Raw genomic sequence first — 22,702 nt, 5'->3', positions numbered from 1 at the left:
GTCGTTGTATTGAGATGCACCCGGGGAGACAACGAGGTCTTGTGATATTTGCTGTGTCATGATGAGGTAATCCAGTCTCTGCTACAGTTTGTCTGGTGTGTGTGTGTGTGCGTGTGCGTGTGTGTGTGCATGTGCGTGTGTGTGTGTGTGTGTGTGTGTGTGTGTGTGTGTGTGTGTGTGTGTGTGTGTGTGTGCGTGTGCGTGTGCGTGTGTGTGTGTGTGTGTGTGTGTGTGTGTGTGTGTGTGTGTGTGTGTGTGTGTGTGTGTGCGTGCGTGTGTTGTTAGGCAGGATGTCACCAGAAAGGAAATAGTCCTCACAAATCAACAGGAAATAGTCCCCACAAATTGACAGGAAATAGTCCTCACACCACACGTCTCTGACGGAGCTAGACACAGCTGCATCTCACTGACCAGGATGGAGAATCAATAACTCAGTAAATACTGCAGGTCACTGACCAGGATGGAGAATCAATAACTCAGTAAATACTGTATCTCACTGACCAGGATGGAGAATCAATAACTCAGTAAATACTGCAGGTCACTGACCAGGATGGAGAATCAATAACTCAGTAAATACTGTATCTCACTGACCAGGATGGAGAATCAATAACTCAGTAAATACTGCAGGTCACTGACCAGGATGGAGAATCAATAACTCATTAAATACTGCAGGTCACTGACCAGGATGGAGAATCAATAACTCATTAAATACTGCAGGTCACTGACCAGGATGGAGAATCAATAACTCAGTAAATACTGCAGGTCACTGACCAGGATGGAGAATCAATAGCTCACGGCAGGTCTGGGAAGTATGTCAAGTATGTAACAGAATAAAATATGGACGTAGCCATGGCTATGGGTTCCGGCTTGGCTGTTTGCGTTTCTCAAGGTTTGTGAGGTATCCTGTATATAATACTGTACAGAGAGTCAAATACTGTAAGGGGGAGTTTCCCAGAAACAGATTAAACCTAGTTCTGGACTAAGAATCATTTCTGATAGAGATTCAGTCCAGGACTTGGCTTAACCTGTGTCCGGCTAACCACCCATAGATATTGTGTAGATACAAAGGAACACTAGTTGTGTAATTATACCACAGTCAGTTACAGGAAGTACAGACCGTCTTTATCTGTCTGGGGTCATTTGACTATGGAGAGGTGTGTTCTATTGACATTGGCTCTGTTCCAAATGACCATCTATACCCAATATAGTGCACTACTTTTGACAAGGCTATTCTCTGCTCCCCTTATCAGGAATAGGATGCCATTTTGAATGCAGACCGTGTATTGGGCCCACACCAGCACCACACCAACAATGACTTCCTCTGTCATGTGGTCCCAGGTTAGTAATGGGAGGAGGCGTCTGACACAAGAGTAAGTCCCAGAGTTCGGGTTGACAGTCCAAGGCTCAGCTTACAGTTAGGACACAGAACCTGCCGGGAATAATCCAGTCATTGCCATAGATGCCAGTTCTGTAATGGGGTGGAGACACAGGTCAGATGATGACAATGTATTTCATAAAATGCCTTGCAGCATTCAGAAGAGGACATTGTCACACCCTAGGAAGCAGATCTAGCAGGTTCTAACAGGTTATTACTTGTCGCTAATGTAGTTGGATACATCACCTGTTCCCTTATAGTGCACTACTTTTGTTTTGACAAGGGCCACTTGGTAGTGCACTATATAGGGAATAAGGTGCCATTTGGGACTCAGTACCATCCGCTCCACTCTGAGAGGAAAAGGTTCGTTCCTGTCAGAGACCAAGCCACTCCCCCTGGATTATTCAAACAGGACAGGTTCGTTCCTGTCAGAGACCAGGCCACTCCCCCTGGTTTATTCAAACAGGACAGGTTCGTTCCTGTCAGAGACCAGGCCACTCCCCCTGGTTTATTCAAACAGGACAGGTTCGTTCCTGTCAGAGACCAGGCCACTCCCCCTGGTTTATTCAAACAGGACAGGTTCGTTCCTGTCAGAGACCAGGCCACTCCCCCTGGTTTATTCAAACAGGACAGGTTCGTTCCTGTCAGAGACCAGGCCACTCCCCCTGGTTTATTCAAACAGGACAGGTTCGTTCCTGTCAGAGACCAGGCCACTCCCCCTGGTTTATTCAAACAGGACAGGTTCGTTCCTGTCAGAGACCAGGCCACTCCCCCTGGATTATTCAAACAGGACAGGTTCGTTCCTGTCAGAGACCAGGCCACTCCCTCTGGTTTATTCAAACAGGACAGGTTCGTTCCTGTCAGAGACCAGGCCACTCCCCCTGTTTATTCAAACAGGACAGGTTCGTTCCTGTCAGAGACCAGGCCACTCCCCCTGGTTTATTCAAACAGGACAGGTTCGTTCCTGTCAGAGACCAGGCCACTCCCCCTGGTTTATTCAAACAGGACAGGTTCGTTCCTGTCAGAGACCAGGCCACTCCCCCTGGTTTATTCAAACAGGACAGGTTCGTTCCTGTCAGAGACCAGGCCACTCCCCCTGGTTTATTCAAACAGGACAGGTTCGTTCCTGTCAGAGACCAAGCCACACCCCCTGGTTTATTCAAACAGGACAGGTTCGTTCCTGTCAGAGACCAGGCCACTCCCCCTGGTTTATTCAAACAGGACAGGTTCGTTCCTGTCAGAGACCAGGCCACTCCCCCTGGTTTATTCAAACAGGACAGGTTCGTTCCTGTCAGAGACCAGGCCACTCCCCCTGGATTATTCAAACAGGACAGGTTCGTTCCTGTCAGAGACCAGGCCACTCCCCCTGTTTATTCAAACAGGACAGGTTCGTTCCTGTCAGAGACCAGGCCACTCCCCCTGGTTTATTCAAACAGGACAGGTTCGTTCCTGTCAGAGACCAGGCCACTCCCCCTGTTTATTCAAACAGGACAGGTTCGTTCCTGTCAGAGACCAGGCCACTCCCTCTGGTTTATTTAAACAGGACAGGTTCGTTCCTGTCAGAGACCAGGCCACTCCCCCTGGTTTATTCAAACAGGACAGGTTCGTTCCTGTCAGAGACCAGGCCACTCCCCCTGGTTTATTCAAACAGGACAGGTTCATTCCTGTCAGAGACCAGGCCACTCCCCCTGGTTTATTCAAACAGGACAGGTTCGTTCCTGTCAGAGACCAGGCCACTCCCCCTGGTTTATTCAAACAGGACAGGTTCGTTCCTGTCAGAGACCAGGCCACTCCCCCTGGTTTATTCAAACAAGACAGGTTTGTTCCTGTCAGAGACCAAGCCACTCCCCCTGGTTTATTCAAACAGGACAGGTTCGTTCCAGTCAGAGACCAGGCCACTCCCCCTGGTTTATTCAAACAGGACAGGTTCGTTCCTGTCAGAGACCAGGCCACTCCCCCTGTTTATTCAAACAGGACAGGTTCGTTCCTGTCAGAGACCAGGCCACTCCCCCTGTTTATTCAAACAGGACAGGTTCGTTCCTGTCAGAGACCAGGCCACTCCCCCTGTTTATTCAAACAGGACAGGTTCGTTCCTGTCAGAGACCAGGCAACTCCCCCTGTTTATTCAAACAGGACAGGTTCGTTCCTGTCAGAGACCAGGCCACTCCCCCTGGTTTATTCAAACAGGACAGGTTCGTTCCTGTCAGAGACCAGGCCACTCCCCCTGTTTATTCAAACAGGACAGGTTCGTTCCTGTCAGAGTCCAGGCCACTCCCCCTGTTTATTCAAACAGGACAGGTTCGTTCCTGTCAGAGACCAGGCCACTCCCCCTGGTTTATTCAAACAGGACAGGTTCGTTCCTGTCAGAGACCAGGCCACTCCCCCTGGTTTATTCAAACAGGACAGGTTTGTTCCTGTCAGAGACCAAGCCACTCCCCCTGGTTTATTCAAACAGGACAGGTTCGTTCCTGTCAGAGACCAGGCCACTCCCCCTGTTTATTCAAACAGGACAGGTTCGTTCCTGTCAGAGACCAAGCCACTCCCCCTGGTTTATTCAAACAGGACAGGTTCGTTCCTGTCAGAGACCAGGCCACTCCCCCTGGTTTATTCAAACAGGACAGGTTCGTTCCTGTCAGAGACCAGGCCACTCCCCCTGGTTTATTCAAACAGGACAGGTTCGTTCCTGTCAGAGACCAGGCCACTCCCCCTGGTTTATTCAAACAGGACAGGTTCGTTCCTGTCAGAGACCAGGCCACTCCCCCTGGTTTATTCAAACAGGACAGGTTCGTTCCTGTCAGAGACCAGGCCACTCCCCCTGGTTTATTCAAACAGGACAGGTTCGTTCCTGTCAGAGACCAGGCCACTCCCCCTGGTTTATTCAAACAGGACAGGTTCATTCCTGTCAGAGACCAGGCCACTCCCCCTGGTTTATTCAAACAGGACAGGTTCGTTCCTGTCAGAGACCAGGCCACTCCCCCTGGTTTATTCAAACAGGACAGGTATGTGTAACGTCAGTGAAATAAAACACCTGATTCCTCTATTCATCCTCTGAAGATTTTCACTCCCATCCCTCGTTCCTGTTCCATTACAGAGTGTTTGCATCATGCTGTTATACAAAAGGGCTTTTATAAGGACTTTTTCTTATAGAACTCTACACGTAACTGTCTATACTGAGTCCATATTACTGACACGTGTGCTCTCAAGGGTTGCTTCATACTGTTATGAGTTATACAAATACTGTGGGGGTTTTCTTACGGGTTCCTTTTATTGGTTCAACAAGCAACACTTTGTGTACCGACACATTCATAGAACCACGAATACACACGTATAACCACACACACATAGAACCACGAATACACACGTAAACACAAATAGCCAAACCACATCCCCCAGCATCTATACACACACACACACAGACGCACACACACAGACACACCTGCAGACACACACACACACACACACACTGCATAACCTAGCAGAGAAAACATGTAGAGACCCCCAGGGTCCCCTTCCTAACCTGGCAGTGATAACATGTAGAGACCCCCCAGGATCCCCTTCCTAACCTGGCAGTGAAAACATGTAGAGGCCCCCCAGGGTCCCCTTCCTAACCTGGCAGTGATAACATGTAGAGGCCCCCCAGGGTCCCCTTCCTAACCTGGCAGTGATAACATGTAGAGGCCCCCCAGGGTCCCCTTCCTAACCTGGCAGTGATAACATGTAGAGGCCCCCCAGGGTCCCCTTCCTAACATAGCAGTGAAAACATGTAGAGACCCCCAAGGTCCCCTTCCTAATCTGGCAGAGAAAACATGTAGAGACCCCCCAGGGTCCCCTTCCTAACCTAGCAGTGATAACATGTAGAGACCCCCCAGGGTCCCCTTCCTAACCTAGCAGTGAAAACATGTAGAGACCCCCCAGGGTCCCCTTCCTAACCTGGCAGTGATAACATGTAGAGGCCCCCCAGGGTCCCCTTCCTAACCTGGCAGTGATAACATGTAGAGGCCCCCCAGGGTCCCCTTCCTAACCTGGCAGTGATAACATGTAGAGGCTGTGTGTGTGTGTGTGTGTGTGTGTGTGTGTGTGTGTGTGTGTGTGTGTGTGTGTGTGTGTGTGTGTGTGTGTGTGTGTGTGTGTGTGTGTGTGTGTGTGTGTGCATGTGTGTGCGTAACTGATCATCATGTTTACCTAGACAAAAGAGAGGTTGTTATGGAAATAGTTTGGCCTGTAGTGTTTGTTCCTGTTTACTTATGAAAACACTCATCAACGATGATGGAAACAGCATTACTTACACAACTAACCTAGACCGGAAACAAACTATTCAGGGAATTCTAGGTAATGACATCGCTGAATTCTTCCACCATGTGACTCCATCTCCCAGCATGCTGTTCACTCAGCTACAGTTCCCCGGTTGAGCTCTCTGTTTCGACAGCAGCTGTGATCGATACACATGATGTCCTCAGGCCTTCTTTATGGGGTCAGTGGATAAGAGACCACAGACAGAGCCCTTGATAAAATACACCGTAATGTGCCAATGTGTTGTGTTGTGTTGTGTTAGACTACAGCATATGCAGTAGTCTTACATTTTTTGACTAGTACCCAGTCCTAATAGCATCATCAGAGTTCCCTCTGGTCTGGCGTCACCCCAGTTCCCTCTGTCCTCTGAGTCTGACCTAATGGTTCCATAGTGTGATGGAGTGAGAGTAGTACTATGGGTATCAGCATGTCATAGATATTGATAGAGAGTAGTGTAGAGTCAACCTGGTCTCAAGAGCACTTCGCAATATTCTTTACGTAAATCTGAGACGCTCCGTTTAGTATGATATGTTATGTTTTGGATGGTATGTACTAATTTGTGAATGTCCATCACCCATTTAGTATGATATGTTACGAATTACAATTCATATGTTACAATTTTACAAAACATACAATATGTTACACAATAAAATCATTTTCAAAACGCACAATAATTTACCGATTTGCCAATACGTTACGAATTCTAGCTAGGTGGCTAACATTAACTAGGTTAGGGGTTAGGGTTAAGATTAGGAGTTAGGTGAAAGGGTTTAAGGTTAGGGTTTAGGGGAAGGGTTAGCTCAGATGCTAAGTAGTTGCAAAGTATATAAAAAGTTGTAACTCGTTGAAAAAGTTACTAATTAGCTAAAATGCTAAAGTTGTCTGGGATGAGATTCAAACTCACAAACTTTTTGCGTTATATTCCCACCCCTCCATCCCTCCCAACTACTCTACTCTTGTGTTTTGTCTTAAGTAGCCATACTAAACGGAACATATCATACTGATTTGAACGTCTCGGCTTTATGTTGACTATTTTACGTCTAGTCTATGAGACCAGGCTGGTAGAGTAGTAGTGGTAGTGTCAGCACGTCATAGATATTGATAGAGAGTAGAGTCAAATAGCTATAGTGCTGTGAGCCAAGAGATCCGTTTGGCAGGCGCCCGTCCATTCCTAGACAGCTCTCTCAGACCACTTACAATACTACATTCATGTGGTGATTGAAAGCGGTTGGACTGATTTAAAAAGCTTGGTGATGGTGTTTACAGAGTTAGACTAAGGTCAATGAAAAGGGTCCTGAAAAGCAACGGATATGAAATTGGCACAATTTCCAAATTATGATCCAATTTTGTGTTCTTGCCAACTCCTTTGCTGTCTTTGTCAAGCCAAACACTGGCACCCAGGCTAAGTTTAGAGGTACAGACTGACTGGCACCCAGGCTAGGTTGAGAGGTACAGACTGACTGGCACCCAGGCTAGGTTGAGAGGTACAGACTGACTGGCACCCAGGCTAGGTTGAGAGGTACAGACTGACTGGCACCCAGGCTAGGTTGAGAGGTACAGACTGACTGGCACCCAGGCTAGGTTGAGAGGTACAGATTGACTGGCACCCAGGCTAGGTTGAGAGGTACAGACTGGCTGGCACCCAGGCTAGGTTGAGAGGTACAGATTGACTGGCACCCAGGCTAGGTTGAGAGGTACAGACTGGCTGGCATCTCCAGGTGTTTCACTCATTATGTCCTTTACGTTTCCACACAGCATCCAGCTATTCACAATCTTGTGACATGCTGCCCATGATGGTGTCATGACTCCACACACACACACACACATGCACACACACACAGACGCACACACACAGACACACACACACACAAACACACACACACAACACACACACACACAAACACACACACACACACAAACAAACACACACAAACACACGCACACACACAAACACACACACACAAACACACACACACACAAACACACACACACACAAACACACACAAACACACACACAAACACACACACACACACACAAACACACACACACAAACACACACACAAACACACACACACAAACACACACACACACACACAGAGATGCCACTGTATGTTTCCTCCAAGCATCCCAGCTCTAAAAAATATCTGTTAATTGACCTATTATGAGACCATAAGTGGAACAAAAATGCTTTAAAAATGCAGGAAATAGAAAAGGAAATGAATACATCAGTTACAGTCACTGTTGCGTCACCAACCGCCAAACCGGAAACGGGCTGTCACTCTAAACGCTGCCGACACTAGGACCCTGTACTATCCCTGTAGTGGTGAGTAAGTGGGGGAGTTTCCTTTTTTTTCCACTTCGCTGACGTCGCAGTTCTCATACGTGCCGGAGTGAACGTGATAGAACAGTACAAGGTGGCAGAGAGAGCGACCAGGATAGCATACAGACCGTTCTGAGATCCGCGAGCAGAGCATCCCTAAGGTACGTACCACTATCACTGTCATTATAGGCTGTAAAGGAAATCATTGTTGGAAGAGGGGCAGAGGGACAACAGGATAACGATGACACGATGATTTGGTTATTATCTGTTATGGTGATGATGATGATGATGATGATGATGATGGGAGTGAGAAATCCTCCTCAGCTGCCACAATGGGATGTAGTTATTTTGTATGGAATTGGGAACCAACCATGCTGTTGCTGACTGTCTGGAAGGTCGGTTGAGTAACTGAGGCTATGTAACGATGGAGACTATCAAAAATATGTCATTATGACAGAGAGAATGGGATGGATGGATGAGAGATTATGAAATGATTATTTTTTAGTATATTACCTTTTAAGAATGTGTCTATTTCTATTATTTTATAAGTAGGCATCAGGGCATGGCATTTTATTATTGCCCAAAAATAGTATATTATAAATCCGTTATTAATAACCCTTATAATAAGTGACAGGCCATTCATTCAGCTGGGTGTGCGCTATAGTCGTGACACCGGCCACGGCATACTGGGCACCGGTTGGGGGGTGTAACAACAGGTTCCTCTCTTCTCCGAACAGCGTGTCGCCATCAACATCATAAAATGTACGATGTCTATCACAACCGCTGAGAGGCTCAAATATCAACCTGTAGCTTCGGTAAGTCTGTTTTTGGTTACACGTAGGCTTAATATATTTTACATTTTACAACGGTCCAGTTAACAACGGGATAAACATGTAGGCTATGCGCCAAAACCAACGCTCAGATGGAACTTTGCGCATCATCGCAGAGTGGGGCGACTGTAGTGACGTAGCCTAGATGACATAGCTCCGGGAAATCTCTATACTGTAGTAGGCCTATCTCTAGCCCAGTTCTAGGGTCCCCTGTCCCCCAACAAGCTATGTGGGATGAAAAGAACATGAAGTAGTCTATCGACATCATACCAGGTCCGTGTTATGTGTCTGTGAGTTTGGAGATGCCAAACTCTATTTTGAGCGCACCATCATATTTCACGGTGAACGCGCGCACCTGTAATGTGCTTTTACTTTCACGTCAATCGTCATCTCGTTGGATCTCTCACTATTTGAAGAGTCTATCTATGTGGTTCCTCTGCCGGGTGCCCACATTAGCATCTGCGCAGAGTTGCTCAGCTGATGTAACAATACCTTGCGAAGCTGAAACCATGTATTCTCACTCCACATCTCTCAGGGACCAGGTGTGTGTGTGTGTGTTTGGAAGTGTTTAAATATACCAGAAGTCCCCACAAGAATAGTAGACAAACAAACATTTGACCAACTGGGTACATTTTGTTGGTCCCCACGTGGTCAAATGCTATTTCTGTGGGGTTTAGGGTTAAGGTTAGAATTAGTGTTAGAATTAGGTTTAGGGTTAGGAGCTATGGTTAGTTGTATGGTTCGGGTTAGGAGCTAGGGTTAGGATTAGGGTTAAGGTTATGTTTTTGGGTTACGGTTAGGGGTTAAGGATTTTGGGATTTTAGGATTTTGAATGGGACTGAGTTGTATGTCCCCACAAGGTTAACTGCGCAATACTGTGTGTGAGAGAGAGAGAGAGAGAGGGAGAGAGGGGGGGGGGGGGGGGGGGGAGAGAGGGAGAGAGAGAGAGGGAGAGAGAGAGAGAGAGGGGGGGGGGGGAGAGAGAGGGGGGAGAGAGAGAGGGAGAGAGAGAGAAAGAGAGAGAGAGAGAGAGAGAGAGAGTATATCATCCATGATCCCCATAGCACGTTGTTATAAATCATTGATCGATTCAGCACGCTGGTCACGTTCCAGACGCACCAACACAGGCTGACTTGCTGTACCGCGTTGCTAGGTAATTGTGGTCAGCGAATCCATCTCTGTCCTGTCCGGTGAATGACCCACAGACCACAGACCCTGTTAGCTTATGCACACGATCACACTTTATAAAGCAGAGACCCTAACAACAACATAAACGTCAAACAGTGACATCGGAGGGTTCACTCATTGACGGCGGCGGGCTGCGTTCACCTCAGAGTTTTCTGTTAAAGGAGAGTTCTGTGAAGTGATGATAATAATGATGGGAAAGTTGATGTGGTTCAATATATATATATATTTTTTCCATTATTATTTATTTTTTACTTTACCCTTTTTTTCGCCCCAATTTCGTGAAATCCAATTGGTAGTTACGATCTTGTCTCATCTCTGCAACTACCCTACCGACTCGGTAGAAGCGAGGGTCGAGAGCCATGCGTCTGAAACACAGCCCTGCCAAGCCGCACTGCTTCTCGACACACTGCCCGCTTAACTCGGAAGCCAGCAGCACCAATGTGTCGGAGGAAACATCTTCCAACTGACAACCGCAGTCAGCCAATTTTGACTTTGTGGCTGTGGTAACTAGTGACAACCCCCTTATAGCTTTTGGCTTTCCATAACCGTTAGTGATGCGCGCACCGTATCTCTATAAGACATTCCGAGCGCAGTCGACGTCTTGTCTTAAAAAGCTCATAAGTTTTTGGACATTCAAATAAAAACATTTGTTAATACTGCTGTTTTTATAATACTATATTTGCTGTAGGTTAGGTATTCAAAGGACCGTTATGCCCGCACAACATAGGCCATGTACAGTGGGCTATGGTAGCAGGTCTATTTATGAGATAGGCCTATATGTCGGGTCTTAAAGGGGAATGTATTTGTTTGGGTTCTCAGTATCAGTCTTTCTTCAAGATGGAAACAGAACTGTGTCACCGTCAATCCTTCCCTTTAAAGCTGCGCTCCAGAGAATTAATCGAACTTGGAGTTTTGGCTTTAAACTTGTCCACGTGAAGACATTCCAAGGATTTCGCGGGAAAGGAGAGCGACCCCAGATGTTTTTACACATTCTTATTTCCAATGACGGCCTACCCCTGGCCCAACCGCTGGGCCCGTTGTGTGCCGCCCTATGGGACTCTCAATCACGGAGCTAAGCAGTGTTCGTCCCTGGATGGGAGACCAGATGCTTCTGAAAGTGGTGTTGAAGGGCCAGTGGGAGGCACTCTTTCCTCTTTCCTAACTCTTTCCTTCTTCTCTAACGGATTCGTTCTCGCGCAGGATCATATTTTTTTTTTTTTTTTACCTTTATTTTACTAGGCAAGTCAGTTAAGAACAAATTCTTATTTTCAATGACGGCCTGTATTAGGTTATAAGCGCTAATTGGGCTACAACAGGTGTCAGTTAGGCTATAGGCCCACTGCTAGACTAGACACACCAGACATAGATCTACTACCAACCTCTATAGACTAGACACACCAGACATAGATCTACTACCAACCTCTATAGACTAGACACACCAGACATAGATCTACTACCAACCTCTATAGACTAGACACACCAGACATAGATCTACTACCAACCTCTATAGACTAGACACACCAGACATAGATCTACTACCAACCTCTATAGACTAGACACACCAGACATAGATCTACTACCAACCTCTATAGACTAGACACACCAGACATAGATCTCATAAAGCTCATTAGTATATTAACAGTGCCACTAACAACCTCTATAGACTAGACACACCAGACATAGATCTACTACCGACCTCTATAGACTAGACACACCAGACATAGATCTACTACCGACCTCTATAGACTAGACACACCAGACATAGATCTCATAAAGCTCATTAGTATATTAACAGTGCCACTAACAACCTATTATAGGAAAAATCCTGTCAAGTGTTTTAAAGGATCTGGCATTGAGAATATTTGATTAAAGCCAGCCTCAAGCATATCAGAATAGCCCCATTGTGTTTACGGAAGTTAAATCCATTATTTCTGAGAAACTGCAGCACAGATAACTCCTTCCTGTGTGTGTGTGTGTGTGTGTGTGTGCGTGTGTGTGTGGCTAGCTCTCTGTATCGATGGTGTCTAGGTCATAAATATCCCTCAGAGAATGCTTGGCCTGGGGGGGGGGGCCTGCCATGGTTGCTGATGTGTGGCGGTGGCACTAAAACCCATTGCTTTCTCCATTGCTGAAGTGAAACTGTAAATCTCCAGAGTCCATTACGGCTCTCCATGGAGCCATGGCTAGCCATTACTCAGTCAGCCTCCTGTAGCTATGTTTGTAAATCTAATATATTGTGATGGTGGTGGTGAGTGTGATTATTACAGACTGTGTGTATATGGGGGGAAGCAGAATATATTTCTGAAAGTACACACACAGCAAAGATGATTGCAATACTGTAGTGTCCTCCAGGTGTGCAAGGTCACCTGGCCGGGATACGGAGAGTAAATAATGGATTGTGTTTATATTGAACATTGCAGTCTGGTTTAAATCATTGTTGCTGACCGTATTCCAACCTGCTGTTGCACAATGAATACAGACCAAGGCCAAGTCACTTCATGCAATTCTGTTCATCAATATGTCATTTAATCAATATGTAATTTAATCAATATGTAATTTAATCAATATGTCATTTAATCAATATGTCATTTAATCAATATATCATTTAATCAATATGTCATTTAATCAATATATCATTTAATCAATATGTCATTTAATCAATATATCATTTAATCAATATGTCATTTAATCAATATATCATTTAATCAATATGTCATTTAATCAATATATCATTTATTCCACAACATTTATTAATCTAGGGGCTCCCGAGTGGTGCAGCGGTCTAAGGCACTGCATCTCAGTGCTTGAGGCGTCACTACAGACACCCTGGTTCGAATCCAGGCTGTATCACAACCGGCCGTGATTGGGAGTCCCATAGGGCGGTGTACAATTGGCCCAGCGTCGTCCCGGGTTTGGCCCAGCGTCGTCCCGGGTTTGGCCCAGCGTCGTCCCGGGTTTGGCCCAGCGTCGTCTGGGTTTGGCCCAGCGTCGTCCCGGGTTTGGCCCAGCGTCGTCCCGGGTTTGGCCCAGCGTCGTCCCGGGTTTGGCCCAGCGTCGTCCCGGGTTTGGCTGGTGTAGGCTGTCATTGTAAATAATAATTTGTTCTTTAACTGACTTGCGTGGTTAAATAAAGGAGAAATAAAATTCAACAGTAATAATTAAGGCAATGACAACATGGTTACTGGGCTTAGGATACAGATAGGCAGCTGTGTTACTACCGATATACAATGATAGATCTACGCTGATTATGCACGTTCTATGACTTCTATTTCTATTGTAGCGACCTTTATTCCCAACACCTAGCAACCTCGTCAAGAGCTTTGGATCTCTTGGTGTAACAGCTAAGGTGTTGGGTTGACAGACGCTGGACCTGGGTTCGAGTCCCGGTCAGGACTAATCCCAACACCTAGCAACCTCGTCAAGAGCTTTGGATCTCTTGGTGTAACAGCTAAGGTGTTGGGTTGACAGATGCTGGACCTGGGTTCGAGTCCCGGTCAGGACTATCCCCCCCCCCCCCCCAGAGTTATCTATACCATAACCCACCCCCTCCTCTTTCTCCTCTCAGATCCAAAGTTAGAGGACCATGGGAGGTGCGGTGGTGGACGAGGGACCTGGGGGGGTGAAGGCACCAGACGGGGGGTGGGGCTGGGCTGTGCTGTCCGGCTGTTTCGTCATCACTGGGTTCTCCTACGCCTTCCCCAAGGCTGTCAGCGTGTTCTTCAAGGAGCTGATCAGAGAGTTCGACGTGGGGTACAGCGACACAGCATGGATCTCATCTATACTGCTGGCTATGCTGTACGGCACAGGTAGAGGATGTACACACACACACACACACACAGGCAGGTACCCGAGTGGTGCGGTGGTCTAAGACACTGCATCGTTGTGCCACTAGAGATTCTGGGTGGGCCGGGCGCAATGCACGCTGACACGGTCGCCAGGTGTTCGGTGTTTCCTCCGACACGTTGGTGCGACTGGCTTCCGGGTTCAGTGGGCATTGTGTCAAGAAGCAGTGCAGGTTGGTTGGGTTGTGTTTCGGAGGACGCACGGCTCTCGACCTTCGCCTCTCCCCAGTCTGTACGGGAGTTGCAGCGATGAGACAAGACTGTAACTACCAATTGGATGATAGTTGGGGAGAAAAATAAAAAAGACAGGTACACTGATACTGTCTAACACAAAACACACACACACACGCACACACACACACACACACAGATACTGTCTAACACAAAACACACACACACACACGCACACACACACACACAGATACTGTCTAACACACACACTGACACACAGATTCAATATGTGTGTGTTCCTCTCCCTGCAGGTCCTCTGTGCAGTGTGTTGGTGAATCGTTACGGGTGTCGTCCGGTGATGATGGTGGGGGGACTTTTTGCCTCTCTGGGGATGATTCTGTCTTCCTTCTCCACCAGCATCCTCCACATCTACCTCTCTACTGGAGTCATTACAGGTTGGTCCACATCTACCTGTTTACTGGAGTCATTACAGGTTGGTCCACATCTACCTGTCTACTGGAGTCATTACAGGTTGGTCCACATCTACCTGTCTACTGGAGTCATTACAGGTTGGTCCACATCTACCTCCATACTGGAGTCATTACAGGTTGGTCCACATCTACCTATCTACTGGAGTCATTACAGGTTGGTCCACATCTACCTGTCTATTGGAGTCATTACAGGTTGGTCCACATCTACCTGTCTACTGGAGTCATTACAGGTTGGTCCACATCTACCTCTCTACTGGAGTCATTACAGGTTGGTCCACATCTACCTCCATACTGGAGTCATTGCAGGTTGGTCCACATCTATGTCTCTACTGGAGTCATTACAGGTTGGTCCACATCTACCTCTCTACTGGAGTCATTACAGGTTGGTCCACATCTATGTCTCTACTGGAGTCATTACAGGTTGGTCCACATCTACCTCTCTACTGGAGTCATTACAGGTTGGTCCACATCTACCTGTCTACTGGAGTCATTACAGGTTGGTCCACATCTTCCTCCATACTGGAGTCATTGTGATACTGTATGTCTCCTAATTCTTTGACAGTCCTCTCCTGTCCCCCTGTCCTCCAGGTCTGGGCCTGGCGTTGAACTTCCAGCCGTCTCTGATCATGCTGAATCGCTACTTCAGTGAGAAGAGGCCCCTGGCTAACGGCCTGGCTGCTGCTGGGAGTCCTGTGGCCCTCTGCTGCTTATCACCTCTGGGACAGGTACAACACAACACCCCTAATCCCTGACCCCTAACCATAACTCTGCTGCTGGGAGCCCTGTGGCCCTCTGCTGTTTATCACCTCTGGGAAAGGTACAACACAACACCCCTAACCCCTGACCCCTAACCCCTAACCATAACTCTGCTGCTGGGAGCCCTGTGGCCTTCTTCTGCTTATCACCTCTGGGACAGGTACTACACTACACCCCTAACCCCTGAACCCTAACCCCTAACCATAACTCTGCTGCTGGGAGCCCTGTAGCCCTCTGCTGTTTATCACCTCTGGGACAGGTACGACACTACACCCCTAACCCCTGACCCCTAACTATAACTCTGTTGCTGGGAGCCCCATCACCCTTTGCTGCCTCTCCCCTCTACATTACACCTCTAACCTTTGACCCTAACCCTGACCTTAACCCTGCTGTCTCTTCCAGCTGTTGCAGTACCAGTACGGTTGGAGAGGAGGCTTCCTCATCCTCGGAGGGCTCCTGCTCAACTGCTGCGCCTGCGCGGCCCTCATGAGGCCCCTAGTGGCCCCTCCTAAACCCCACCAGCGGGAAGACGTAGAGAAGGAGGGAAAAGAGTTGGAGGTAGAGAAGACCCAGTCCAAACCCAAACCTCTCCTGGACTTCAGTGTGTTTAAGGACAGGGGTTTCCTGATCTACACCATAGCTGCATCTATTATGGTGAGTCAGAACAGGAACAATACTGTCCCAAATGGCATCCTATTCCCTACATAGTGCACTACTCCTGACCAGAGCTCTATGGCACCCTATTCCCTATATAGTGCACTACTCCTGACCAGAGCTCTATGGCACCCTATTCCCTATATAGTGCACTACTCCTGACCAGAGCTTTATGGCACACTATTCCCTACATAGTGCACTACTCCTGACCAGAGCTCTATGCACACTATTCCCTACATAGTGCACTACTCCTGACCAGAGCTCTATGCACCCTATTCCCTATATAGTGCACTACTCCTGACCAGAGCTCTATGGCACACTATTCCCTATATAGTGCACTACTCCTGACCAGAGCTCTATGGCACACTATTCCCTATATAGTGCACTACTCCTGACCAGAGCTCTATGGCACCCTATTCCCTATATAGTGCACTACTCCTGACCAGAGCTCTATGGCACCCTATTCCCTATATAGTGCACTACTCCTGACCAGAGCTCTATGGCACCCTATTCCCTATATAGTGCACTACTCCTGACCAGAGCTCTATGCACACTATTCCCTACATAGTGCACTACTCCTGACCAGAGCTCTATGGCACCCTATTCCCTATATAGTGCACTACTCCTGACCAGAGCTTTATGGCACACTATTCCCTACATAGTGCACTACTCCTGACCAGAGCTCTATGGCACCCTATTCCCTATATAGTGCACTACTCCTGACCAGAGCTCTATGGCACCCTAATTCCCTATATATAGTGCACTACTTCTGACCAGAGCTCTATGGCACCCTATTCCATATATATAGTGCACTACTTCTGACCAGAGCTCTATGGCACCCTATTCCCTATATAGTGCACTACTTCTGACCAGAGCTCTATGGCACCCTATTCCATATATATAGTGCACTACTCCTGACCAGAGCTCTATGGCACCCTATTCCCTATATAGTGCACTACTCCTGACCAGAGCTCTATGGCACCCTATTCCCTATATAGTGCACTACTCCTGACCAGAGCTCTATGGCACCCTATTCTCTATATATAGTGCACTACTCCTGACCAGAGTCCTAAGAAAAATTAATTTACAAATAAACTACAAAGTAGAAGCTATAGTTCTTCTATGTTTTTAAATTTGTTTTTTTGTATTCATGTCACTTGACTGCAATGAAATAGTCTGCCTTCGTTTCAAATTGACATGGTTAAGAGTTCATCTGATCCTAGGTTCTGGGTCTGTTTGTGCCACCGGTGTTCGTGGTGAGCTATGCCAAAGAGCTGGGCAACGAAGACACCAAGTCGGCCCTCCTCCTATCCATCCTCGGCTTCATAGACATCTTCGCCCGGCCCACCTGTGGCATCATCGCTGGGCTGAAGTGGGTCAGGCCCAGAGTTGTTTACCTGTTCAGCTTTGCCATGATCTTTAATGGATGCACTGACCTGGTGGGATCTCAGGTAGGGCTGGGCGTTTAATTACAGTAATGTGTTGGCTTGTTGAGGTTGATTTGGTTGTCATGTGTACATTTCTGTTTGTTGTATTGACTAATGATATATACAGCATCTAAACTATACATATGTGCTGTTAAAATCCCTGTTGTTACTGTATCAATACTGTTACTGTTGGTGTCCTGTAAATACTGTAAAATGTTACTGTAAATACTGTAAAATGTTACTGTAAATACTGTATACTGTACAATGTTACTGTAAATACTGTAAAATGTTACTGTAAATACTGTATACTGTACAATGTTACTGTAAATACTGTAAAATGTTACTGCAAATACTGTAAAATGTTACTGTAAATACTGTATACTGTACAATGTTACTGTAAATACTGTATACTGTACAATGTTACTGTAAATACTGTAAAATGTTCCTGTAAATACTGTAAAATGTTACTGTAAATACTGTATACTGTAAAATGTTACTGTAAATACTGTCAAATGTTACTGTAAATATGGTATACTGGAAAATGTTACTGTAAATATGGTATACTGTAAAATGTTACTGTAAATACTGTAAAATGTTACTGCAAATACTGTAAAATTCTACTGTAAATACTGTAACATTTTACTGTAAATACTATCTGGTTTCCATGTCACCTGCAGGCGAAGGACTACCCGTCTCTGGTGGTGTTCTGTGTGTTCTTCGGGATCTCCTACGGCATGGTCGGGGCGCTACAGTTTGAGGTTCTCATGGCGATCGTTGGCACGGAGAAATTCTCCAGCGCTATAGGACTGGTGTTGCTCATGGAAGCTATTGCTGTGCTGGTGGGACCACCTGGAGCAGGTTAGTACACACATGATTAACAGGTGGAGGTTGGGTTAGGGCTAGGTTAGGGTTAAGGTTAAAGTTAGATAAATATAATGGAGAATTTATCCAGTTTCCTCTCCCCTCTGATCTCTCTCCTCCTCCCTCTCTCTCTCTCCCTCCTCCTCCCTCTCTCTCTCCCTCCTCCTCTCTCTCCCTCCTCCTCCCTCCCTCTCTCCCTCCTCAGGTCGGCTGCTGGACGCCACTAAGAACTACATGTACGTGTTCCTGCTGGCAGGAATTGAGGTGGTCCTCGCCGCCGTGGTCCTGGCCACGTGTAACTTCCTGTTCATCAGGAAGAAGCCCACGGAACCCGCTGCGGAACTGGAGAACGGAACGGTTTCCGCGGAAATGGAGCTTCTCAACAAGCCTGTTGCTGCTGAGGAAGAGGAGGAGGAAGTAGAGAAGGGGGAGAAAGAGGTGAAGGAGATGAAGGAGAAAGAGGAGAAGGAGAAAGAGGAGGTGAAGGAGATGAAGGAGAAAGAGGAGGTGAAGGAGATGAAGGAGATGAAGGAGGAAGCGGTTGAGAAAGCAAAGGAGGACGAGGAAGACAGTGAGAAAAAGAAGGAGGAAGAGAAAAAGAAGGAGGAGATCAGGCCTGAGAGCGTAATGGTGGTCTCAGAAGAAGTGGAGAGCTTCCTTAAAGAACCAGAAGAACAAAATGGTGCCTTGCTCTCCAGTTTTGAGACACGTCTGTAGGAGGAAGAGAACCTGGCACAGGACAAACTACAGACTTTAAACTTAAACACTGCCAAGGGCACTTTAAAGGGCACTAAGAATTGTACTCCGCAGTGTACTTTGAAGGGCACTAAAAAGTGTACTTAGAAGTGGGCCAAGAAAGTGCTTAGAAAAGCATACTGGGGAAGACACAGCTGGTCCTAGCAGTATCCTCCTGTATCTAGTTGAGGTGTTGTTGTGTTGTTATGTTGTGTAGCTGTTCTCTGTGGGCTGTGTGCCATATCAACAACAATAACACACACACACACACACACACACACACACACACACACACACACACACACACACACACACACACACACACACACACACACACACACACACACACACACACAATCGTTAAGTGAAACTGATAAATGTCAAGTGAATAGCCGTGTTAATAGTGTTGTGCCCTGCCGTGTGAATTGTGAAGCTACCAGTGTGTAGTGCTGCAGGGCGATATATGGTAGACACCATGTTGTTGTCTGTAACAATGTGGAATAAATACCGTCACTTCCTACCACTGTTACTCTGGAACACAACATTACAAGTGTTCCGGAACTTTAACTAAACCCAGCGTGGAACATTCCGCTGTCAGTCAACATTCCGCTGTCATTCAACATTCCGCTGTCAGTCAACATTCCGTTGAGTGGCAGAATGAGGAATGAATGGATAGATATCTGGCTACTGTTATGCATATCATTTCACTCGGAGCTTTGGCACAGACGTTTAAAGGTATAGTGATGTTGAATGGTTGAATTTCACTCTGTAACCTTGTAGAGATTGTAGACTTTATTAGACTAGGACACACAGAGAGAGAGAGAGATGCCAATGAGAACACTAGACTAGTATCCCTGGTTACCTCCCTAATGGCACCCAGACAGAGAGATGCCAATGAGAACACCAGACTAGTATCCCTGGTTACCTCCCTAATGGCACCCAGACAGAGAGATGCCAATGAGAACACCAGACTAGTATCCCTGGTTACCTCCCTAATGGCACCCAGACAGAGAGATGCCAATGAGAACACCAGACTAGTATCCCTGGTTACCTCCCTAATGGCACCCAGACAGAGAGATGCCAATGAGAACACCAGACTAGTATCCCTGGTTACCTCCCTAATGGCACCCAGACAGAGAGATGTCAATGAGAACACCAGACTAGTATCCCTGGTTACCTCCCTAATGGCACCCAGACAGAGAGATGCCAATGAGAACACCAGACTAGTATCCCTGGTTACCTCCCCAATGGCACCCAGACAGAGAGATGCCAATGAGAACACCAGACTAGTATCCCTGGTTACCTCCCTAATGGCACCCAGACGGAGAGATGCCAATGAGAACACCAGACTAGTATCCCTGGTTACCTCCCTAATGGCACCCAGACAGAGAGATGCCAATGAGAACACCAGACTAGTATCCCTGGTTACCTCCCTAATGGCACCCAGACAGAGAGATGCCAATGAGAACACCAGACTAGTATCCCTGGTTACCTCCCTAATGGCACCCAGACAGAGAGATGCCAATGAGAACACCAGACTAGTATCCCTGGTTACCTCCCTAATGGCACCCAGACAGAGAGATGCCAATGAGAACACCAGACTAGTATCCCTGGTTACCTCCCTAATGGCACCCAGACAGAGAGATGCCAATGAGAACACCAGACTAGTATCCCTGGTTACCTCCCTAATGGCACCCAGACAGAGAGATGCCAATGAGAACACCAGACTAGTATCCCTGGTTACCTCCCTAATGGCACCCAGACAGAGAGATGTCAATGAGAACACCAGACTAGTATCCCTGGTTACCTCCCCAATGGCACCCAGACAGAGAGATGCCAATGAGAACACCAGACTAGTATCCCTGGTTACCTCCCCAATGGCACCCAGACAGAGAGATGCCAATGAGAACACCAGACTAGTATCCCTGGTTACCTCCCTAATGGCACCCAGACGGAGAGATGCCAATGAGAACACCAGACTAGTATCCCTGGTTACCTCCCTAATGGCACCCAGACGGAGAGATGCCAATGAGAACACCAGACTAGTACCCCTGGTTACCTCCCTAATGGCACCCAGACGGAGAGATGCCAATGAGAACACCAGACTAGTATCCCTGGTTACCTCCCTAATGGCACCCAGACGGAGAGATGCCAATGAGAACACCAGACTAGTATCCCTGGTTACCTCCCTAATGGCACCCAGACAGAGAGATGCCAATGAGAACACCAGACTAGTATCCCTGGTTACCTCCCTAATGGCACCCAGACGGAGAGATGCCAATGAGAACACCAGACTAGTACCCCTGGTTACCTCCCTAATGGCACCCAGACAGAGGTACCCTGTTTCTGTTTGTTTCAGTGTCATAACATTAACTACGATGGCAGAAATAGGTCACACTGTTTCTAGACTTCACAGTTTAATCTGTAGATGCTGGGTGAGTCCCAAATGGAACTCTACTCCCTATATAGTGCACTACTTTTTTTTATACCAGGGTCCCCATAGGGCTCTGTTCAAAACTAGTGCACTATATAGGGAATAGGGTTCCATTTGGAACCAGTCTGGCAGAACTAGCTGACAGAAACCATTCAGTCCGGAGGAACCAACGACCTCCCATGCAGATCTAAAAAACACAGAACTTTAAAAAATGTATTGATACATGTATTGATAAATGTATTGATAGATGTATTGATAAATGTATTGATACATGTATTGATACATGTATTGATACATGTATTGATAGATATATTGATAAATGTATTGATACATGTATTGATACATGTATTGATAGATATATTGATAAATGTATTGATACATGTATTGATACATGTATTGATAAATGTATTGATACATGTATTGATAGATATATTGATAAATGTATTGATAAATGTATTGATAAATGTATTGATAGATGTATTGATAGATGTATTGATAGATGTATTGATAGATGTATTGATAAATGTATTGATAGATGTATTGATAGATGTATTGATAAATGTATTGATACATGTATTGATAGATGTATTGATAAATGTATTGATAGATGTATTGATAGATGTATTGATAGATGTATTGATAGATGTATTGATAAATGTATTGATAGATGTATTGATAAATGTATTGATAGATGTATTGATAGATGTATTGATACATGTATTGATAGATGTATTGATAAATGTATTGATAGATGTATTGATAAATGTATTGATAGATGTATTGATAGATGTATTGATAGATGTATTGATAGATGTATTGATAAATGTATTGATAGATGTATTGATAGATGTATTGATAGATGTATTGATAGATGTATTGATAGATGTATTGATAGATGTATTGATAAATGTATTGATAGATGTATTGATAGATGTATTGATAGATGTATTGATAGATGTATTGATACTTTATGTCAGTATTAGTTAAGGAAGGCTAATATCCGTTTCATGCTAAGCTATATTTATATCCTTGTTCACTGCGTGTTCTGTTTTCTCAGTGCTGCATGTTAACAGATAAAGACGATGTTGACGTGGAGGTGTGGCTATTAGTCTACCTTGGATGCATCCCAAATGGCACCATGTTCCCTATGTAGTGCACTATTGTCCCTGGTCAAAAGTTTATTTATTTATTTAACTAGGCTAGGTCAGTTAAGAACAAATTCTTATTTTACAATGACGGCCCAAACCCGGATGACGCTGGGCCAATTGTGCACCGCCCTATGGGACTCCCAATCACAGCCGGTTGTGATACAGCCTGGAATCGAACC

General features: G+C 46.2%; 1 protein-coding gene across 2 annotated transcripts; it reads left to right on the top strand.

Moving 5' to 3' along the window:
- Nucleotides 1-409: 409 nt before the first annotated feature.
- On the top strand, nt 410-22,470 carry LOC109883819 (monocarboxylate transporter 4). 2 transcript variants are annotated; one of them, XM_031819971.1, is made up of 9 exons: nt 410-889; nt 1,251-1,338; nt 13,570-13,810; nt 14,329-14,472; nt 15,097-15,233; nt 15,667-15,918; nt 17,142-17,369; nt 18,023-18,203; nt 18,412-22,470. In XM_031819971.1, the coding sequence occupies exons 3-9, from the start codon at nt 13,588-13,590 to the stop codon at nt 18,921-18,923; spliced, it is 1,677 nt and encodes a 558-aa protein (XP_031675831.1). In that variant the 5' UTR covers nt 410-889; nt 1,251-1,338; nt 13,570-13,587; the 3' UTR covers nt 18,924-22,470. The 2 variants fall into 2 exon arrangements, with proteins under 2 accessions (XP_031675831.1, XP_031675830.1); XM_031819970.1 differs by lacking the exons at nt 410-889; nt 1,251-1,338 and adding an exon at nt 8,018-8,147 and having other exon boundaries at nt 18,412-19,063.
- The last annotated feature ends 232 nt before the right edge of the window (nt 22,471-22,702 follow it).

The sequence above is a fragment of the Oncorhynchus kisutch genome, unplaced genomic scaffold, assembly GCF_002021735.2.
Source record: "Oncorhynchus kisutch isolate 150728-3 unplaced genomic scaffold, Okis_V2 scaffold2905, whole genome shotgun sequence".
Lineage (NCBI taxonomy): Eukaryota > Metazoa > Chordata > Actinopteri > Salmoniformes > Salmonidae > Oncorhynchus > Oncorhynchus kisutch.
Note: the sequence above shows the minus strand (reverse complement) of the source record. Positions and strands in the feature narration are given on the sequence as shown.